This window comes from Cariama cristata, unplaced genomic scaffold (genome assembly GCF_000690535.1).
Source record: "Cariama cristata isolate BGI_N322 unplaced genomic scaffold, ASM69053v1 scaffold13385, whole genome shotgun sequence".
In the NCBI taxonomy this organism is placed as follows: domain Eukaryota; kingdom Metazoa; phylum Chordata; class Aves; order Cariamiformes; family Cariamidae; genus Cariama; species Cariama cristata.
This window is the reverse complement of record NW_009618211.1, coordinates 2,911-26,024: the sequence shown is the minus strand read 5'-3', so window position 1 is coordinate 26,024 and position 23,114 is coordinate 2,911. Positions and strand designations below refer to the sequence as shown.

The 23,114-nt window shown below is 41.9% G+C and overlaps 1 protein-coding gene across 1 annotated transcript in view; it reads left to right on the top strand.

The window, feature by feature from the left end:
- LOC104162118 (protein unc-80 homolog) overlaps positions 1-21,703 on the top strand; it is a gene marked incomplete at both ends in the record, with an annotated part of 70,538 nt that extends 48,835 nt beyond the window's left edge. Inside the window, 8 exon segments of the mRNA XM_009700771.1 lie at positions 2,842-3,054; positions 6,589-6,724; positions 9,257-9,346; positions 9,349-9,380; positions 12,953-13,118; positions 16,655-16,858; positions 18,373-18,473; positions 21,506-21,703. Of these exon segments, the coding sequence (XP_009699073.1) occupies positions 2,842-3,054; positions 6,589-6,724; positions 9,257-9,346; positions 9,349-9,380; positions 12,953-13,118; positions 16,655-16,858; positions 18,373-18,473; positions 21,506-21,703 (1,140 nt within the window).
- Between the last annotated feature and the right edge of the window lie 1,411 nt (positions 21,704-23,114).

The window sequence follows — 23,114 nt, the reverse complement described above, 5'->3', positions numbered from 1 at the left end:
ATGCCAAACTTACCTTGTGGCTAGACAAAGCAGAGTTATCCAGCCAGCATCTTTTGACAGCACTTGAATTTACTTTATTTACTTTTAAAAGTAGATTGTTGCTATTTTGGGCACACTTTTTTTTTTTTTACCTTGAAGAGACCAGTGGAAATGAATTTTTGCTTGAAGTGCCTTGCAGAGTGTAAGAATGGGCACAAGAAAATTGCCATTGGTTGATTAGTCTTATAAAATTCATTGTCCTTGAAAATGAAACTGGACCTAGATGCTCTGCAGTCATAAAACTCTGCAGAATCAGCTTTACTTGAACAGTAATCCAAATCCATTCTGTGTTATGTCCCTCCTCGCCCATGTCATTGCTTTTGCTCTTATTAGTACAAATCAGGTAATCTATTGAAAACCTCCAGTGGGAGTACTTGGAATTTTGTTAAGAAGATGGTGGATTCTTATCCATGTTCAGTTTATACAGTACAAGAACAATTTTCAAAAAGCAAAGCAATATAGTAGGTCTAATGTTAAAAGTGGACTTGTGAACAATTTCACAGGCACGGACAGGCTTGTGAGAGTATTGCTGCTGTGTTAAGTTTTGACAGTGACCATGGTAACTTGTGTTCTTTTCAGCTGTGCACCTGCCTGATTCATTTCTCTCCATTTGTGATGTGTTTCTCTGTGATGTGAATCCATCCCTGTCCATTCTGTCACATCTTCATCTTTCTCTTGCTGCTGCTTCAGGTTTCTCTGAGCCTCAGGTAAGCAATCACAGGGAGCTTGTGCCCCGTGATGTTCAGAAAGTCCTCCTTCATGCAGGAGGCCTTTTCGGTGATTTTTTAATCCAGAACTCCTGCTCCCCCCCTTTACCCCCCACCCTACATATCCTCCTTTAGTTATAGTAGTTGGGTGCTTCCATAATGTTTACAACGTGTGTCTTTACAAGTTTCCTATGTGCTAAGAAATTGTGGCTTTACCAGTGGTGAACTAAAACAGGAGGCAGCTAAGGCAGGTGCTTCATCTTTTCATGTATGTCTCCATGGTTAAGATTTTACTTTGTGAGAGTAAAAGAATAAAATGCTCGCCTGTTCTGTGTTCCATATTGCATGGGAGCAAGAAGTAATTTGTAATGGTTTTTCCAGGTACTAGATATTAGTTTTATTATTTCTGGTTGTCAGTGAGTGAGTGGTTTCAGATTTCTGCCTCCCTTGTCAGAACACTGGGCCAGCTTTAATGTTCTTATTCAAGAGGATTCCTAAAAGATTGCTATTTTATTCCAACATTTGAATAAAATATTCAAATATTGCGGCAAAAAGCTGCAACAGGATGTTGTGTCAGGAAGAAATTAACATATGTTTTCTTGTTAATGTAGACAAAACATAATGCTGCTTTTTTTTTTTTTTTTTTGTTTTGTTTTTTTTTTTGCTCCAGTCCCCTAAAAGGCTTGACTTTTTTCAGTCCTGTTGGCAGTAATTTCTGGCTGTAAGTTTAGCTGCAGTACAGAATTTCTTAAATCAATTCCCAAACTTTTAGAGCATTGGTCCAGAATTTCTTGCTTTCAACTTCTGATTAAAGCAGTATTGGAGGCACTATTTAATAATGTTCCACAGACCATCTTCCATGGTCACAGGGCCCGTCTGTTGTTTATGGACCACAGATGAGGAACCTCCCCTTATAAGAAGATGCTGATCTGTTTAAATTATCTCATTAAAGCTGTCAGCATCTAATGTGTGGAATACATGTTTGTGCTCTGTGAAGTCCCGGTTAGGGAACCTTTCAAAGCCAGCTTGTAAATTGTGGACGTTGTTGTATTCTTAGTTTTACAACCTGCTGGCCACAGGGCTTTTTGCTTGTGAAAACTGCAGGAAAAGGAGGAGGAAATTAAAAGGAAATGAGGAGGACCATTTGCCTTTAGTCACTTTCCATGTCTGTAAAGATGTTATTTTTGCAGAGTTGTAGGCTGCTGGGAAGAAAACTCCTTCCGGAGTCTGAGCTACTCTTTAGGAAACAAATTACAGTGTCCGTTTTTGAACATATTTAAGATTTTCAGAAGCATTCTTTATTGGTCTAACATGGATCCTGCTGAGTGATTTAATACAAGCTAAGATACACTCAATATAATTTCTCCCATTAAAGTACTCTTCCAAGCTGGGGACAGGAGGTTTTTCCTCTAGAAAATAGTCAATCACTTCATAACTCAGCTGCCTGATGTTGTTTCTGTACTAAATTGTCTGATGATTGCTAAGGCCGTTGAAGTTAGGCCAGTGAAATTTTGTTGACTTATGCCAGAAATGGATTTCACTCTCCATATCTGCTTGTCGTAAGTGCAAAGGAGCACCCTTCCTAGTTTCATCGAGCCTCCATTCATTGCTTCCACTCCGAGATCCACAAGCAGAACTTACAGGACAAATGCTAGGATTCAGCAAGTGCCATGCTGCCGTTTGCACCTGCAGTATTTGCAGCCTTACTAGCAAAGGTGAAAAAACTTGACTCATTCCTCCAGTAACAGTGTCAGATGCATGCTTCTGCTTTTTGGCAGTTGAATGGTTTCTGAAAGAAAACATTGCAAAGGGGTACTGATACAAGGTTTTTTATGTTTACTATGTGGCTCTTCCTGCCCCTCTAGTGGTTGGGCTAAGCATAAATGTTCAGTGTTTATGAGCCTTGGCTTTATTAGCTCAAGAGACGAGATCTACGGCAGAAATACTTGTTTCAGATTTGGATGGAGAGATTGCTGAGTCTGTTTGACTCCATGGAGAGCCTGCAAAGAAATTGATTAAAGCACAAAATCCTCTAATGTTCTGGGAGTTTTTCCAAAATATCTGTATTTAAAGTGATTTTTTGCAAACATTTCAGGAAGCTCCTGTAGTGGCGAGAGCAGCCCTGTTCCTCGAGTGTGCACGCTTTGTTCACCGCTGTAATCGTGGCAACTGGCCCGAGTGGATGAAGGGCCACCATGTGAACATTACTAAGAAAGGCCTGTCCCGTGGACGTTCCCCCATTGTGGGCAACAAAAGGAACCAGAAGCTGCAGTGGAACGCAGCTAAGCTCTTCTACCAGTGGGGAGATGTAAGTGTTTGTTTCTCTTCTCCTTACATTAAAAAAATGTACCAAAATGCAAAGGTGATTGGATACTTTACAGAATTTCAGTTCCAGGAAAATGAGGACTCATAAGCCTTATTTCCAACTTGTACTTCACAGCCTGCCAGGATCAGCTCTTCTCCTAATGGAAATGGTCTTGTTAGGACGTAACAGTGTCCCCTTCCCTGGGAAACTGGGAACAGTGTCCCTCTTCCTGCCGTGTTCCCTCTGAGGATCCATTTGGTCCACTCTCCTGTTTCCAGAACTTGTCATATGTGAATGCCTAAGGAAGAGTAAGAGCAGGGGGTGTGATGCTGCTTGCTTTTTTTATAGCTTCCAAATATTTTTAAGCCCAGGGCTGCTTGAGCTAGATGTGGTACTGTATATGCAGTAATGGATTTCACTCTGATGCACTTACTCAGTCTCTCTTTGCACCCATACAAACTGTTAGCACTCATCATTCTTTGGCAGGGAATCCTACAGGGCTACTACATGTCCTCTAAAGAACTGTCTCTGTTTTGAGCTTAGCTCCTTCAAGTTTTATTTGATCGTGACCTCTTACCATACATCAACTAGGCAATTGCCCTATCTGACCCTGTCGGTGCTGCTTGCAATTTCTTTTGAAACCCACTGGGGTATACCTGCTGAAGGTCTGATGCTTATTACAAGTCATTTCACACAACTCAAAATAGTGGGAGAAGTTCCTTTGAACTCTATGGTGCCTGTTACATACGTCTAGCTGGAAATGAGCTTTGTGCTTCTCGCCTCTTTTCACAAAACCGAAGATTTTTACAGTAAGCATCATGATCCAAAAAAAAAAAGACAAAAAAAAAAGATGTAAAATCCAAGGCTCAGGGGAATTTGAAAGCCATGTACTCTGCAGTCTTGGGGTACTTACATAAGCCATGCCAAAAAATCCTTGCTGACCCGTAGGTTAAACCAACAGTTAGGTTAGATTTGGAGACTACTCTTTACAGTGCAAATTTCTTCTCATTTTACTGCAAGGCGTCCTGCCACTCATTAATATTTCTATTTCTTCTCACTGGAGGCTAGAACAGTATAGTTACCTACAGCATCACTGTCCCCCGAACAGACTCATGCTTCAGGATTGGTCTGCACCTAGCACTGCTGAGGTGCTGTTCTTTTATGTCCTTGATGGTGAATGCTGGGCCAGGCTGGTCCTCTGGCACTGCTTTTCCTCCCAGAAGCTCTTTCAGATGGAGCTGGCTGCAAGCGTAGGCATTAGCCACGAGCCAAGCCTGTAGAGCCTGGACTCTGCAAACTGTGCTCTTCACACGGCTGCCTTTGTTGGCTCTGATCAGATTCCGATGAGATAGGCTGAACTGTGAGGAGAAACAGCTTTCTGTTGCTGTAGTACAGGCACCTGCTGTAGAACATGCGGCTGTTTCTGTGTGTTAACTTGCCCGTTTCACTGTGGGCAGTATCAGCACAAAGGGTGGAATGACTGTGCACTCACGTAGCTCCTAAGCAGCTCCAGTACCGAGAAGATGGGCTACCTCGCCCAGCCCAACTCTGCCTCCATGCTACCAAACCCTTGTCAACACTCTACAGCACACCATCCTTGCTGCTTGGTGGCAGCAGAGCTGCTGCTCTGGAAGGAAGATTCTTGGACAAAGAAAAGAATGTATTAGTCTCTGAATGCACTGAGACCTTGTTCTGGTTTTTTCTTGCAGTAACTAAGGCTGGAAATTTGTGCTAATTATGGATCCTTGCTTGTCTGTCATCGCTTACTAATTGTGATATTACAGTGCTATAGTCAAAGTTTAGTGAGACCAAGAATGAATGTAAAACCTTCTTTCCCCACCCAACTCCTTTCATTCAGCCTCCCTAATACCCATCAGAAAATAACAGTGGTAAACCCTTTCCACATGAGGCGGGATTTGGAGTGCTCCTAACAGTGATAAGCCTATTGAGTCAAGCAATCTCACTTGTTATGCTGTCTTTTGAAATAATACAGTGTTAAATCTATTCTGATCAGGTTAGTCTATCACTTCCTTTGGCTGCTTCTGTTAAGAAACATTTCTTTTAAAGTGTGGCATACTCTCCATTTGCTAGGAAAACCAAGCATAATTCATGCAGATAATACCTGTTAGGAATTCAGTACTCATTGGGTAGGAAGCTGTGGGATTACGTATGATTGCTTTAATATTAGGGTGGACAACAAAGCATAAATAATATGTAATCAGTTACTGCTTTGTGGATAGGCATGCAGAACACTTCTTCCTTTAAATGCCTCAAACATGAAAGGGGGAAAACTTGTGAGAGATGTGGAGTTTATTTAGCAATATGCAGGCTCACAGATAGCTGAGATTGGCAACTATTTGCATCAGCTTGCAAACCACAACAATGCCACCTTATTCTGTCTGTGTAGCTGAGTCTACCCTCTTCATTGTTGCTGGATTTCACAGGAACTGCTTGGTAGCAAGGAAGAACAGCTGTAATAAGTGACTGTTTATGTATTTCTGTGTCACTTTAGCTGAGACAGGAAAATTCCATAGTGCTGGCATGATCATCAGTTCTGACTTGTAGAAGATTCAGAAAACCTCTTTAGCATCCTTCTCTGAAACTATCCCAAAACAAAAAAGGCCAAATGGCAAGTGCCGATGAAAACTCTGTGATTAAACACATTTCCTCCCTCGCAAAGTGATATTACAAGATAAATTTTTATGTTCTTGTCTGTGTTCTCTTCACCTACCTGCAGCAAAGAAAATCAAGAAAATCCTTAAGAGCTCTGAAGTGTCTTAGCAGGAAAGCATTCTTCTTGCTAACACACCCTTATCTGTAGCTTTGCTGACAGCACCATGAGGGCTGTTTACATGCTGATAATGATGCTGGCAACCAACCACGAATAGCAATCAGTGTCTTTCTGGAGAATATAACAGTATTCAGTGGAAATCTGTCTGTCAGTGTTCTTTACATGGATCCCCTCTACACCATTACCATGCACCTTCCCAGTTTTTATAAGCATATTGTCAGTTCATTTTCAGAAAGTGTGTCAGGGAGTCTCTCCTTTAAAGATGGAAGCAGGCTTTCCCATGGGCATTCAACAGCTTTGTGGAGGATAATTTCTTAAACAGAAGACATCTCAGTGGAAAGACTTAGCAAAAATCTGAAACACATATATCAAGGGGAGAAAGAAAAGTGGAAGAAAATAATACAAAATAATGACCTAATCTCCTCCTGCCTATCATGTGCCAGTTAGGGGGAGGGGGGGGAGGTTGTTATTTAACCAAATCTGCAAAAATTTTTCATCCTGAAATTTGACACGGTTTGCAAATTTTGGTTGGAAAAAAGGGGGAAATAAACGATGAGTTTGGTAGCAATTAATCTCCTATCATCCCTTTCTACTTTACTGCACTTCCCAGACAATAAAAATAAAGCCAGGACTTTCTGTTCTGGCTGGAACTTCTCCACAGCCTGCATAGGGCAGAGCCTTTGACCACCAGTGAGTTGGGCTGAAATTCTCACCTCCTTGTGCTTTCTCTTTCTCCCTGTCTGCAGGCAATTGGTGTCCGCCTCAACGAGCTGTGCCATGCTGAGAGTGAGAGCCCTGCCAACCTGCTGGGCCTCATTTATGATGAGGAGACCAAGAGGCGCCTGAGAAAGGAGGATGAGGAAGAAGACTTTTTAGATGACAGTAAGGAGACTCCCTTTACTACAAGAACCCCCGCTTGTAAGAACCTCTGCTTTAGGAGCACTTAATTTTTCTTCTCTTTTCATCCTCTTGCCACCCAGCTGTATTTCCCAGTCCCTCACCTTCACCCCAGCTTCCTCCCCTGTTCTTTCTGTGCCTGGATGTACAACATGACAGATGGGTAGCAGCACTGAGGGACTTTGAAGGAAACGGGAAGGGAAACAGGCAGTGAGTTGCAATTCCTGTATACTGGCAACTGCAATTATAAGCAGGGTAATAATTTATTTCTTGAGTCTTGCTGTCACCTGAGCATCAAAAGTGGTTCAGACTCCCATTCTTCTCAGTTATTTCTGCTAAAATATTTGTGTACGATCAGCTGCTTTTCTGATTCTTAACACTGAAGAGTCATCTCCTCACCTGATGTGAATTGGCACAGCTCTACCAAAGGCTTTTAAATCTTGACTTCAGTATATTTGCCTGATTCTCAAGCAGAAATATAGCACAATGGTATAAAAAGTATCATTAAAAATCTGTATAACAACAAGATGAATAAAACACACATTTGTGTATGTGTGTACATAAGGGTGGGAAAGGGGGTGACAGATCACTGATTCTGGAAGTCTAGATAGGCATGCAAATTATAACAAATGCTGTGAATCGAAATAAATTAAGTCAAAACACATACTGGTGTAGGTGAAGGTGGTAACAACTTATGTCCTTTCCCAACACCATTTGTATATACGTGTGTGCTGTAATGTACTGGTTCCTGTGTACATGTACTGTTGTTCACCATTGGATGTAGCGTGCTAGCACTGTTTATGTATCTTCTGGTTTCTTTTTCTCTGGTTCTGGGTTTGTTTTTATCACTGCACAAAGGCCAGCTTTGGAGTAGAGAGGAGCAGGTAGGAGAAGTGAAATGGCATTTGTGGGAAATGATGTTGAGAGAACGTATGGGCCCCAACCTAGACCTTCACATGTGCCCCTATGTGGTGTGCCAGCGGTAGCAGCTACGTGAATGTGGGTGGCTGTTCTGGGTATTTTATTAGCCCTTTAGGAGATATATCCAAAGCAGGAGGAGGGTGCACCCAAAATTTTCCCTCTCCTGCACTGTGAATGAACAACTGCATTCCCATGACTGAGTGACAGAATAGGCTTTCTTGTCCCTATTTGGCCACTGATACCAGACACTCAAGGAGATGTGGAGCTGCTTTAAAAGGGTGACCTAAGACAAGCAAACAGAGAGAACAGGTTGTGGTCTAGAAAGCCATTTAAAAGCTCAAGTACTCTCCTGAAAGCCAGGGTCTGAAAATAACTGATCTGCATTCTTGCTGAAGGCAGAGATTTTTCAAAAGCTGCCCAGTATGCTGTAGGGAGTAGATTGAGGAGCCTAAAATATGCAATTGGATGTTCTGTTACACTGTACGTCTCAGCTGTATTTGATAGTTCAGATTATTTTGGTCCCTGCAAAGTCCATAATTCATTACTGGTAATCTGTACAGAGGAATTAGCAAGCATCACAGAATTAATCTGGTTTTATCTGATCGCTGAAGTGTCCTCCACTTGTTTGGTTTGGACTGTTTCTTTGCAAAAATTACTTAGATCATACATGGGAGAAAGCAAGTGAAAACACAGATCTTTCTGAAATGTATGTAGATGGTAATATCAGGCATTATTGAAAAATGAGTGTGGTTAGTTGTTGTCAAAACTAATTTTTTTATTTATTCTTATTGTTGTCTATTATCCTAAATAGTATTTTTCAAATTGATCAAGGACTGAAGAATCCTTCATGCTTTTCAAGCTTTGAATGGCATTAGAAGGGTTACAAAATGTAGAGCTTTTGAAGATGATTGTTTAGACTCAGTTGAGACAAAACTTCGAGTATTTTGATAGTCCCTCTTCCCTTTCCCACTTTGTTTTAGGTTAAGCATTTGAATGTGTAATTTGATTGAGCAGTTTGATAATTTTTTTCTTGATTATCTTTAAATAGCATTTGGATCCTTTGCATAAATAAAGAAGCCTGACTTCAAAGGAGGCTGTCTTTTCTAGTTATCAGGGTTGTAATTAATAATAGCCACAGTACCTCTTTGCTGGCTAGTCATAACTCCATGTATTTTGGGAAATTTTCCTATATTTGAAAGTGACTCTTTTCTAGAACTGCAGAAGATTTGGCTGAATGCAAAACTGTAAAGGGAAGAAGGTTCTCTACTTCTTAACCTGTATTAACTTTAAATGCAGTGTATACAAAATGCTCTATGATTAATGTTAGTTTAGTAGGTACTTCACCATAATATAGTATAATATAAACTATAGTACACTATAGTGTGTTAGTACTATTGCACGTACCGGTAAATACGTGGATTGATATTTGTTTGACTATATTCCTTTTAGCATAGGAAAAGTAGCATAGATAGAAGTCTGGGTTTTCCTCTTTTTTAGTGGCGCTTGCATTATGCATCATATGTGAAAATGTCCATCACCTCTTAGTTCCAGATTTTGTATAATCTCCTTGCTCACCATAGCGATATTTTTTCCTAGGCACTGTGAATCCTACCAAATGTTGTTGTCCTTTTGCACTGAAAATGGCAGCCTGTCAGCTTCTCCTGGAGATAACCACTTTCCTTCGAGAGATTTGCCCAGGCCACGTACTGAGCCTCTTGTGGTGAGTGAACACACATTGGAAAGGGAGCCATGCCTGCAGAAGTCATTGGGCTCTGGGCCTGTCTGAGGAGAGGTAGGGTGGGGTAATAACTCAAGTGGATCTCTGATGCAGGGAGAAAGGAGCCGTTGTCTGGTCAGTAGAAGATGGGCAGGACACATCAGAAGGGTTGATTAAGAAGATAAACTGTGGAAGCACAACATGTGCTGCAAGTTCAAGAAAGTTTCAAAATAGAGAAGAGAGCAACAGATGGATTGAAAAACTGAGTGTGGGGGACCTGAGAGGTGTGGGAGGCGGACTGCAGGAGGTGACAGCTCACATGCTACCTAGCTGATTCAGAGGGCAAGTTGACAAGAGAACTGAACAGGGCAGTTAGGAGAAAGCAAGAGGATGGTTTACAGAGAATTTGCTGGAGCTTAAATGTTGCAGATCTTTGGTTTGGGTTAGACAGCAGAACTGAAGGGACTAGAGGAAGAAAGGAAAGAAACAGAGACAAAGAAGCAAGGAAAAAAATAAACTTCTATGAGACTGAGAGGCACAGCCAAATCCTGGCGTGAATAGTAAGCTAAATGACTGACTAGGTGACAACCAATTTGGTGAACAGCAGAACCCATGAAACCTGATTTCCAGTGATTTGTTCTTGTGTGGATTTTCTTATGTCTAATAGTGCAGTTTAACATTGCCTTCAACCTATTGTTTCAGAAAATACACAGGCACTCAGTTGTCTTGTCAAATTGAGTTGAAGGTGACCATCAGCTTCAGAGGTGGTTAGCATGGAATGAGATGAGAATTGAATGGCAGACACACGGTTTCATCTTTTAAGCCTAATTTCTTTAGGAAATCAGATTAAAAATTATAAAGAAAGAATAAGAAGTCAAGTTTCCAAGTGGACATCAAGGATTTAGCCTTACTATTCTGGTTTTTGTTAATGACAGGCTTAGACCAAATTTTGCTCATGACAATTGTGCTTGACAGGCTGATTTGGCTGGGCATTATAGTAATTAGGTTCTGAAATTCACTTCAAAGGCTGTAGATGACCTATGATGAAGTGACTCAGCTCCCAGGTATGCAAGAAGGGCAATTTTAAAAAACGGGGATAAATTCAGCAGAAGTCTTTGTAAACACTTTCTTGATATTTTTACCATGTAATAAATGACTGCATCCAAAAGCAGGGTAATACCAGGGTTTAGAATTGGTCTCAGTAAAGTAGTTAGGCTTGGAACTAAGAATATGTTGGGTAATGAAGGTCAACATAAATTTGTGCTTTTGTGCCAGATAGAAATGCAAGTGATTAATGGCTTTTCAGACTTGTATATGGGAGAGAAGGAGGAGGAATTATTCTGTGATGCGTAGGCAGAAGAAACCTTAAGGTCACGTTATGCAAGAGCCTATTAGAGAAAATGGCCATAGAGTACTTCTCTCAAGTTTGTACGGAACAGGGGCAGGGGGAAGAGCCAACAACACTCCAGATTAAAATATTAAGTCTCTGTATTTATGGAGTCATGCTTCCTTTCCAAGAGAATCAGGTATGTAATGTCATGGTCCATAAAGCTGAAGTTCCGGGAGAGCGAATCTCGCTTCCATTGGTGTTTGTAGGCATACCTGTTCCATAGATAGGAGGACAGACTTAGCAGCCTTGAAGAACTAAAGCATTTTTAACTGAACTAGTTGTGGTGAACCAGTTTAACTACCCACAGTCCATCCAGACTTGCCAGGCTGAGGACATGAGCACCCATACCTATGTTTGCGTGAGGTACGCAGTCCTTACTGAAGGTTCAACCAAAGCCTTTTGCTGAAGCTGTGGAGTAGATACAAGCTCACTTTGCAAATGGCTGGGAGTGATGAATACATTCTCTTGGAGACTACCGCTGCCACAGTAGAGCCAGAGAACTGGAACTTGTCATTTGCTGTGGTGGAAAGTCATCTTAGCTTAGCAGGTGCTGAAGATAGATAGAGTCAGACTAACTGTGTGCTGAGAGAATGCATTTCATTCTGTTAGGCGTCTGTCTAATTTGTGCAGGCAACAATTTCCAGGGTAAGTGTGTTGATAAACAGCTGGGAGGAGTGATGTGTTTAAACACTCCAGGGAGCGGAACTCTGACCGTGCCCTAGGAATACACCTGTACTGCTGTCATGGCTCACCTTATGCATGCTAATTTATGAAGCTGCTGTAATTCAGACAGATTTGATCACAGATTTTCATCCTGAAATGCTTTAGCTTTTGTTTCATATCCTAAACTCTGTTAGATACGCCTTAAACTATTTACATGGCAGTTTTCAATCCTAGAGATACTACAAATCATTACTTTAGACACCCACCTTTTTATACCCCAGGTTTTGTTACTGAGCAAAGTCAAAATATTTCCTTTATGGCAATCAAATGTTCACTTTTCTGACAATCATTTAAGATAATTTTCCCTGGAGACGCAAAGCTGACTGCAAATGGTTTGGGACCTTCAGCTGGTGTTAGATAGGCTAGTTAACCCATTTCAGCACAGCTCAGTCTAGAACATATGTTTGACAAGACTTTTTTTTGGGTGTGGTTTTTTTTTCACAAACCAACTCTTAGAGTAGCAAACTTTGTCACTACCCAAGTAGCTCCCAATAACTTCTGTAGAATAACCATTTTGGATACTTTCAGTGATCTTATCATTCATCAGCCCTTTATTCACAGCAAGCAGCTTTGTGTCATCTTAGATTTCCACTAGTTACATTTTGGGTGGGGAAGTCTCAAAGCTGATGATATCCCCGGTCAAAAGGCACAAATGATGTTCTTAAAGAGCCCAGCATTTTAACTGTGTTTGCCAGTGTGGGAGTGCACAGTCTTTCTTTCACTTTTTCTAGCTGTGATTAGAGAAAGCAGATGATAATCCATAGCTTGTGGAATCTTAGGACTTTTGCTTTTTTTGGCCCAAATTGGTAGCCAGTAGGTGGCAAAAATGGTGCCATTTCTGTTAATATAAGAAAATGATGGTGCAAACTAGCTTCTCTTTGGTGCAATGCTGTTTATTTTCCAGAATTTAAGTCCAGCTAACATTTTTGTTGCTCCTTGTTTTCCATTATGTCCTTTCTGCCTGATCTGCACGCAGAAAGTTTGCTCTGGGCCGTGCTGTCGTGGCTGTTGCACTGTCAGCTAGCTTTCTCTCAGCTTTTCTGCCTCTGATGAGTACAGTGGCGACACATTCCCTCATCAACCACAGGGAGCCTTTTGGAGTAGGGGTCTAACTGTCCACCCAACATCTTGGGCAGCAGCCACCTTTTATTGCCACCTATCCAGTAGGTGACATTATGTGTTTTCACAGTTCACGTGCCTGCAGACAGGGTGCCAATTCACTCAGCAGTGTTAACCAGAAATGTGTGTTAACACCTGTTAACTCTTCCATCCTGACAGCGTGGCTCAGCATGCTGCAAGCCCAAAGAGTAGTTGGATTAGAAAGTGTCAGGGTAGATGGAGAACTGTGTGACAGAAATAAATTCCCATCTGAAGCAGTTCTTCCTGAAGCTTCTGTGGTTGCAGTGAAAAGCATGGGGGCTCACATTGCTTGCACATCTGTGTGGTCTATATTCTGCTACAGGATCTGGAGAGCTGCAGGCTGCGTCTGGACCCTGAGATGGACCGGCACAGGTATGAAAGAAAGATCAGCTTTGCTGGGGTTTTGGATGAAAATGAAGATTCAAAGGATTCCCTGCACAGCAGCAGTCACACCCTCAAATCTGAGGCTGGTTTCGAGGAGAAAAAAGGTTTGTCAGCACAATAAGGTTCTTGTATTCTCAGGGCTTGTGAAGTGGCGCTTGATTATATGTTTTCATTTGCATAGACTGCGATAAAAAGCAGGCGGCCATGGAGTCACGTGGCTTTGAATCATTTCTGAGATGCTTCTGGCCTTCAGGGTTCAATATAACAAATGTGAGAAGCAAAGATGTTAAATTTTATAAAACACTGCTATGACTGAAACCGATTGAGAGCATTGCAAGATTTCTAAAAAGGAGGATGCCTTGTTTGAAACTGTCTCTCAGTGGGATGCTGAGAGAAGCATCACTATTTGATTCACTTTAAAAATAAAGATCAAAAGTGTTCTTGTTTGTTTTTTTATTCTGATTACAGTTTTTCATTTGGGGAAAACCACACATAGGAGGGAAGATGGGGATCTTTCGGTGAAAATCTATACCGGTTTGGAAGTCATGGCATCTCACAGAATTAGTGGTTGATCACTTGATCTCTTGAATTCTTTGCTACCACATGAAAAACACACACCTGTGTGGCTTTTGATGGCTAGCGGATTAATGTTACCAACATACTGTATACTGTACAAGCAAACCTCAAGCTCACTGTGTTTGCTGAGAACAGCAGATTGTTTCCATTTTTGAGCCATCTCATGCAAAACTCACATACTATCTGATGGTACAAGTGTTGCAATACAATATACAGTCATCGTGCGTATTTGCAATTAGAGGCTAAACCACCAGACAGTACCTGTAAATGATTCTCCCTCTAATAAGTTTTCTAGAACTGTTTAAATTCTGTCTCATAATAACCATATAAAGATGCAGATGTTTGAATGATAATTTTGGTGATTGTTTGAAAAGGATAAATGTTTGATGATTGTTTGAAAAGGATGGAGTCTGTGGCTGGTTATCCTCTAGGAACTGTAATGTGTATTAATGATTCAGAGGAGCTTTTATTGAATTCAGGAGGCTTTGGATAAAGTTTTCGTTGTCTTCAGCTGTGACCCTGCCACAATTACTGGAGAAAATATTGGAACTGCTTCCAAGACTTACATGGTGTAAAACTGCCTCCAAAATTGTGTGGCAGGTGGGACAGTTACTCCTGTGAAGACAGCTAGGTATCCACCTAAGACAGGTGAGCTGGATAAATTCATGCTCAACCTCATTTTTTGTACCCTTGGCATATTGGCAGCCCGGAGAAATACACAGCTTTATGGTCTGTCTGATAGTCTAAGATCAGTGAGATAAGTTGTCACTAACTATTTAGAGGAAAAACTTGGTTTTGAGGTTGGGCTTTTTTTGAAGATAGTTGTGACAGTTACTTGAAAGCACTTTTCAGCCTCTCAGGCAGCAGTCCCATCCACCTGAGTGGGAGAATGCCTGCAAGCACGCAGTCCTGCTGGAAGATGCTGGTGGCCAGTCTCTAACTGTCCTATTTTTCTTAGAGACAATGCTGACTTAAGTTTTCTTTCATGTGTTACTGTGCTACAGGCATAATGCAGAATTGAGTTATTTTTGCAAAGATAGTATTAACTTTCTGCATCCTTGATTCTGTGAAACTACATTTTCCCTGCCATTTCAGTTGGGTTGTTTTCCCATTCCCCCTTTTCCCTAAGCTGTCATGTAGTATTCCTTTACTAAAGCTGCTCCTTTACTACATTTTAGAGATGAGAAAAGTGATTATGGTAGGAGGGCTGAATCCTAATACACTAATATACTCTAGCAAAAATGTATTTGCAGTATTTTGGAAGCTAAATAAATGTAAGATAATGTTATATTTTAAAATTACAATAATGATGTTCTTTTCTCTGGCCACAGCATATTCTTCTGGGGATCCGCCCGGGCCAAACATAACAGATGCAGAGGCATCTTTTGCAATCTACACTTTTCTAGATGAGAAAATGTTGTTGTGTGAATGTAACTAAATTTTTCTTGCCTGCAGTGACAGGTTTCTTTATCTCAACCTCTTTGATGAGTACTAATCTGTTTCCTTTCATTTTTTCTGGAGTGTTAAAAACTTTGCTCTCATTGCTCACCCCAGGCGTGGCTTAACAGCTATCCAAAAGCTACGAGTTTACTGTATAGAATCTGCTCCAGGTAGGTCTGAAATACAGACACTAAAGCTAGGTAGATGCAGGCTCTCAAAGGATCGTATGTACTATTTGGGTGCTAAAATGGGATTCTGCAGACTTCATGAAATGCAGTTACAAGTTCTTAAGTTGTTTGGTGTTCAGGGGAACCGAGCCACTGTATCAAGGCTGATCTGATTAGAATCCAAGCAGTCGTGATTGCTCAGGAACTCAGCATGATCACTGGGAGGGATGTTCTTTGGTCACTCAGTGGTGATTTGCCCAGCTGATTCACGAGGACTGAGGAGTAGCTATCAAAACCTATCCAACTGTCTTCGGCCAGGACGTTAGCCACTGGAAGTAGGAGTGGGAATTGGGTTCTGGAGGAATTAGGGTCATTCTCAAGAGTAAAGGTGTATTTGATTTTTTTCCTGAAGCGAAAATACAATTCTATTAAAATATTTTGCTTACCTATGGTATCCAAAAAGCCATATCCTGTTCATTCTCAACAACATACCAAAAGGTAATCAATCACACGGGGCCTTGCCTGATTAGACCTGCAGTAAAATGACTGAGTGTTGCAACATTTGGACTGACATACCGCTATGTACTGCCTTTGAACTGAGAGGAGAATGAAAGTGCAAACGGTTGGTGCTTTGAACATTGAACCATTTCATGTCTGTGCTCATCAAAAATGCAGAGTGTCAATGGATGTTGTGAATGCCTGAAAGCTGCTGATTTGTCTGAAGGAGAGGATCTACGTGCTCCTGTTTCCTCTAAAGCATTCTAATGATGAAGAGTAACATGCAGAGACACGGATTTATGCAAATCTTACTTCAAAGAAGTCTTGCGTGCTAACCTCATGAAGCAGACTACCCTTCTGCAGTCTCATGTGCTGTATGAATAAATAATTGATCCTACTGCAGAGCTCAGTGAGGTTTACAGAACCCAGGCCCACAGGAAAATAGGTTTGTTCATGGTGCCTTGTTCACGCTTGGGATTCAGCCATCTATCCCTAGCAAGAAGTGATTCTGCACTAACGTAAACCCCAGGGGCTGGCAATGAAAACTGCAATTTACATCCATTGGGCAGATCCTGTTTCCTGGCCGGAATTGATTCAATTTGGTGTGAATCGTAGGTTTTCCTTGTCCACGTTTTGGGTTTCTGTTAGAGCAGCTGACTCTACTTGCTGGTGGTTGAACGAGGGCTAATTCCAAATACAGTCAAGGTGACGTACCAGGTCTCCAGGAGATGAGGTGCTGAACACATTTCCATAAAGCATCTTTACTGCCTGATTGATAGAGCTGCATTGGCGGTGGCTTTGGAGGGAGCGTCTGACCCACATTCCTTGGTAGAAGAAAAGACGCTGCAATACAGGCTGGCAGCAAAGGGGCGGGAGGGAGGGGAGGGCCAGGATATCTTTCTTTTTTAAATGGGGAAAAATTAAGGGGAAAAAAGTCCTCTCTTATTCTTTTAATACAGTTCCCAGCAGGAAGATCAGGATAGGAGGCTCCCGCTTGCTCCAGATTAAAGGAACCCGCAGTTTCCGGGTGAAGAAGGGGGGTTCCCTTTCCAGCATTCGCCGGGCCGGCAGCCTAAAGAGCACCAAGTTATCACGGCAGGACTCAGAGTCTGAGAATGAGGAGCTGCAGCTGTCCCACAGCAGGGACACTGTCACTGATATAGGTAACTTAGACGAGTGGGTGGAAAGGGAGGGGACAATAGGCAGGACCTAAACTCTTGATGTGATTGCAGCAGAGCTAGAAATGACAAGAGACCCCCCCACACCCCAGCAGGCTAGGAAAAACCTAGAGTCCTTTTCAGGGATTGCCTGAACCTAGGGCCTGGGAGGAACACGGTTCAAATCCTGGGTGCAGCGTCGGCTCTGTGCACGGGTTGTCAATTCAGAGCTCCGTGTTAGAGCATGAACTCTTGGAATGCTGGTGCCTGCCAGCCAAACGCATGCTGTCCTTAGGGGAGCACATGCATGTGTGTATATGCACATACACACACCCCTAAATCATATGATATAATGACTATGTGAGGTCATACGCGTATATGATATTTTATTGTCCATAGTAACAGGAGATATATATATATGTATGGACATGCACTTCATATTCTATGTAGGATATGATGTCATAGGCATGTCATATGACATGTAATATATATATTCCTATACGTAGAACATAACATGTACATGCTACACACTGTATTTCTACATATTGGCATACACATATATTTTTACAGTTTACAGATGCCTTCCTTAGTCTTCAAAAGATGGATCACCATACATTTCTCTTATGGGAACCAAATGTGCATCCTGCCACAAGAAATCTCCATCTCAGTTGAAGTAAAGGGGCTCCCCCTGCTAGGGGTGTTAACCAAAAACTATGGTTTGGATATATTTGGAGCTGAAATAACCTCCCAAACTTCATAGTCATTTTTCTGTTGCCCAAAAGATGCTTCAGTAGGTGAACATGGAGAGTGGGGTTGCCCATTCTGTAGACTTTGGCAAGTCACAGCTCACTTAAAGAGGAGAAAGAAAGGATTAACGAGATTTCATCCCCAGCCATCTCTTAACAGCATTGCTAGTTTTATAGGAGGCCCATAGGTTATGAAATGGCTAGAGGAAACACAGGGATCAGTGAAGTTCCCAGAGAAATCTCTCCCTTGCCTGAGTTCTTTAGAACTAGCGTGCTCGAATCAGGATTTTTTTCCCCTTTCATCCCCATGACATTAGCAGTTTCCATGGGCAATTAGCAGTGACTTTGCCCATTGGCATTTCCAGTTGGATGCCACTTCTGGTTGGATTTTTGTTGACATTTTTAACCACAGAGCCCAGTCAATGCAGATCACTAAACCAACCATTTACAGCATCTGAACGGTGCAAAGGATTTGTTTCTGATGTTTTTTGTTTACCTTCTCCCCTTTCATTAAAGAAAAAAGCGGGAAGGGAGCAGTGTTTGCTACTGACAAGATGGCCTGTAAGCCAAGGCTAAATGGTTCTTGTAATTGTCAAGCCAGCATGATACAAGGATTGGGGAGGGGTGTCCAAAAGCAGTCTTTCCAGTGTGGCATATTCTGTGTACTCTGGTCTGTTCCCACAAGGCTGGCCTGGCTTACAAGTGCTGTCCCTAGTCTTAAAGCACATAGGGAGCAATAAAAACAACCACCTTTTGGGTATTTTTCTTTTGAAGAAGGGAGCCCTTGGAGCGCGAGCGAGCCTAGCATTGAGCCCGAGGTGCTGAGCAACACAGGCACAGAGGAGAACTATCATCGGAACATGTCGTGGCTGCATGTAAGTATGAGTCGCCGGCAGCGCTCTCAAGGATGGAATTTTCAATAGGAAAACCTTTGTGCTGGCAATAACCAGATCACAATCTGTGCTTTCTCCATGTAGCATCAAGGATCTCAAGCGTAAGTAAGCTGTGACCTTTGGAAGTCGTCTGTTTGCCATTTCTAAAAAGGACTAAAACCGGAAAGTTTTTGTCTTGCTCCCTCTGTTTCATAGATTGAGTTTATAAGGGAAAAGGGACTATTTCTCTCTAGGTGTGCAGGGACAGCCATGCTACCTCAGCTGAAAAATCCATTAGCTCAGTATCTTATCTCCAGTGTGGCAAGTAGTGGGTAGTTCAGGCAGAGTATCAGAATGGGCTACAGGGTGAGCTGGGCTCCCAGCTTCTAGGAAATGGCATTTTAGAAGCTACTTGAGCTGGAGGTTCTGTTGTGACCACTACATTTACTAATTACCAGAGGATTTTTCCTAGGGAGTTTTTCCAACCCCTTTTTGAGCCAATTTATATATTTTTGTCTCCATTAACTCTATGGCAATGAGCTTTAATTATGCACCTTATGGGGAAAAAAAAACCTTACTTTTGGAACATTTTATTTGGTTCCACTAGATGCATTCTGTCACAATGTCTAACCCACCAGGGCCTTGTGTAGTTTTGACTCTATCCAACAGACGAGGAGTGCAACAGTGCAAATGTGGTTTGGTCACGCAGGGCCTAAGACGTCCATTTTGGTGATCTCTGTACCCATGATTTAGACGTGCCAAAAGTCCGTTGGGCAGGTCCACACAGTTCAATCCACTGGTATCCTAGCACTGTATGCCTCTACCTCTGTCACCTCATGATGCTCTGTGATGGTGCAGTACAGTCAGTGTGTCCTTGTGCACACGCTTTGCAGAAAAGTTGGATTGACTCCCTGTGCACAGATTGATTGTATCCTGTGCGCGTATATGAGGACAGATGCCTTTTAACTTCTGCGTTGCCTTTCGGAAAGACAACTGCCAATAATAAGTTGATATCCCCCTCTTTTCTCCAAGTATTTCACATAGTCTGCTCTCAACTGCCCTGTTCCTATGGGGTATGGGCAAGAACGGGCTTAATCCAATACTGTGATCTCAGAAGTAGTTCTTGATAGTTGTCTTTTTTGGAAGAAGAGGGCAGGGCAGGGAACTCGAATGTCACGTCTTCCAAGCTAGTACCTCAATCCCTGGACTACCCTGTTTCTCTGCCAGTACTCTAATGCTCTTGGTAATGATTACCTCTCATTTGGAAATTCCAGTGTACTAAACTGAGTATGTTAGACATGAGAGTGTATACTAGGAGATGAATTGCTAGAGGATAAAGGCATCTCCCTAGCTAGCAGCTTAGGATAAATCATAGTGCCTTTGCTCAGTGTGGGAGAAGGCATGAACTCATAAATATGAGGCATAAACTGAAGGGAACTTGAGATACTTGTCTCACTTTACATGTGATTAGCCTGCATAGGAGAAAGGAAGATTTGAAAAATCATCTGTTCCAGCTAATGCCACGCAAGTACCGATATCGCATGAGAACTTTCCTTTTTTGTTTGTTGGAAAGAAGGTGTGAGTGGATGGTCACTAAAACCACAGGCAAAATAAAAACCTGCTTTCCGTAATGGTCATGAGCAAACCACTCAAAAGGATCACTGGTTTCAGTTGCTCCTGTGCATGCATGAGCATTTCCTTTTACCTGTCCTTTACAGCAGCCCGGAGCGTGATGTCCTCATTCTATGTCAGTGTAGCGTAATGACAAGTTGTAACAGTGGACCAGAGGCTGGGCAGAGGCTATACAGTGCTGATCAGATTTATACCATTTGCACATTGATGCAACACTGGTGGCTTGAGTTATTCCTGAGTGACCCTAAAATGACATGAGGCCAGAACAGGCAGGCAAAGGCAAGAATCCCACTTATGCTGCACAGATTTTTTTTTTAAAATTAAAATCCTGATGTTTTAGAAGCCTAAATATTTGAGGGTTGAGAGTGATGTGGCTGCCTTACTTGAGAGAGCCAGCAGACTGCAGCTGTGCATTGGAAAAGGTGGGATAGCTTCTTTCTGGTAGTTCTGGATATTTCTACACTAGATTGTGGGATGAAGAGAAGCATTCATAAAGGCCAGTTATGACCTACGATGTGAGTAGCTTGGGGATGCCTCTGTGTTTTCCTCAGAGTGCTACTAATTGGCTAGATTTGTGTGTAACATGAAGACCAATGTACAAAGAGCTGCTGGACTGAGCTTTGCTTCTCTGGGAAGAAACCCTCTAAGTTACACCAGAGAGCAGTCACTGAAGTGTAGACTTACCTAAGGCTGTCTTTAATTAATTAGTTTAGGGACTAATAGCAGTGTTGCTGCAGCAGAGCAAGGCTCAGAATAGCTAAATGCCCAGGTATTTACTCTGTTTCTTAGATGGTTTTTAGAGCTCCTTGCTGTGATAGGGCAACACCACTAGAAATAATAACTGAGCCAGCTAACATAAATCTAGGCTGGATGGACCTACCCAGGCATGGTGAGGGAAGCATATGCAGAACAACTGGCACAGCTTATTCCTACTTGAGAGCATACTGAGATATTTCCTTTTGCGTTCCTTGAAGGAAAGTAACCCCTGAACCTGATGGGTTTGCAGCTTTAATGATGATTGAGTAGTTGACAATTTCCAGTGTAAGTCCTCATCTCAGAGTTGGGGATACAACAGCTTTTCTGCAAGCTGAAAGAATACTATTTTCCTCAGCCTTAATCTTGCCACCAACCAAACATACACGTCTACAGCAGCTCTGTCTCTTTGTCTGCTTTGTTAACACTAATGTTTCTTTAGCTATGCCTAGCTAGGTCATAAACCACTTGCAAGTATGGAGCTCTGCACAGACATGCATAGCTTTTCAGAAAGCTGTGTTGAGCTTCATGCCTTCCCAGCTAGGCTGTGGAAAAGTTAGCTTGGCTGTCCCCATCGCTGGCTGCCCTATGGAGTTCTCTGTGTAACTGCCTTTTCTATAGGTAACTATCCTCTTTTTTTTCTTTTCAAGGTTATGATCCTATTATGCAACCAGCAAAGTTTCATATGTACCCACATTGACTACTGTCACCCACACTGCTACCTCCATCACAGTCGGTCCTGTGCTCGCCTTGTCCGGGCCATCAAACTCCTGTATGGAGACACTGTGGACTCTCTGCGAGAAAACAACACATTGAACAGCGTGGCAAGAGGCAAAAAACAAAAGGAAGTGAGTAGATGGGAAAAGCAGAATGTTTTGGGGTTTGTCTGGGCAGGTCATAATTACCTTCAAGGACTGCATAATGTACTCCAACAGTTCTTTCGTGATAAAATGAACACAGCCTTTCCTAAACACAGCTTTGCTATAAAAAATACTATTAAGTCATTTAGCATTATGGAAAGAACATAATCTGTATTGATTGGGAAGAATCTCAGTTGCTGATAAGGTTATTTAAAAGCTTATAACCTGGCCTTAATTTTAATGTTCTTTTATGGCCTCTATTTATCAGCCCCTGGAGTCCAGTCTCTTTTTTTCATGTTTCTTCTCATCTGTTAATAAGAATCACTCTTGAAATTCTTGTAAAATCTTGCATAATTTCTTTCTTTTAGGTCTGAGCTCTCAGAGCTGTTCCAAGAATTGTATACATTAGTCTTTAATGTTACAGTCTCTCTAGTGACACACTTTTAATGACCAGTTCAGTGGGATATTCAAACAAGATTGTGCCTTTTTAGCCATGTCAGTGGTGCTTTTAACTTCAGTGGAAATACATTTCTGCTTTCAGTAAAGTGCCCATCCAGGTACCAACTGAATCATGTCAACAGTTGGTTAATGCTTTGGTATTCCTGACCACAACAGACTACAGTTATTCCGAATACTTGTAATGGCAGAGCCATTCAACTACTTTGCAGTAACATTGAAAACTGAAGTGTTCATGAAACTGTCATGAAGATTTCAATTGGGTAAAGAGGCTATCATCCCTGTAAGTGGAAAATAAAGGAGTAGGAGACAAGTTGATAATGTTTCTTCATCAACCAGCAGATTGTTTGTTTCCTGTCAAGTTAGAAAATGGAAGGGTATTTGTATGGAACAAAGCACAGAGCAGATGAAAGAACAGCTCATGATTCTGCTTTCCCGGAAACTGTAACCCCCATGTATTTTCTCTGGCACAGAAAGGTAGTGTATCAGTTATTTAGGAAGAGGCACACTCATTTCCTCTACAGAAGGAAGGCTTGAGATGAGCAGCTGGCAACGTTCATGAAAGGCAACAAAAGAACACTGTGCATTACTGTGTGTTGTTTCATCTCCAACTTTGAATTGCAAGGCAAAGTGGCACACATTTCATCATCTGTCAAACCATCAAAGCCTTTTAGCAACAGGAAGGGAAAAAGAGGTTAGGGGACGATAAGGTTTCCTACAAACACGTGCACTGTGTTTGTACAGACCTCACTGCAGGAGAGCAATTGATAACTTCTGAATTTTATGTAATGGTAGACTTTTCATCCCTGTTCCTCGTGGTCTGGTGTTCTTCAAGTGCTGTCATTCTCTGACTGCATGGGCACCATTTCCACATTTAACTGGGTTCCAGAGGAACCTTTTTTTAGTTTCAGAGCTTGCAGAATGAAAGGCTGGAGGAAGCTGC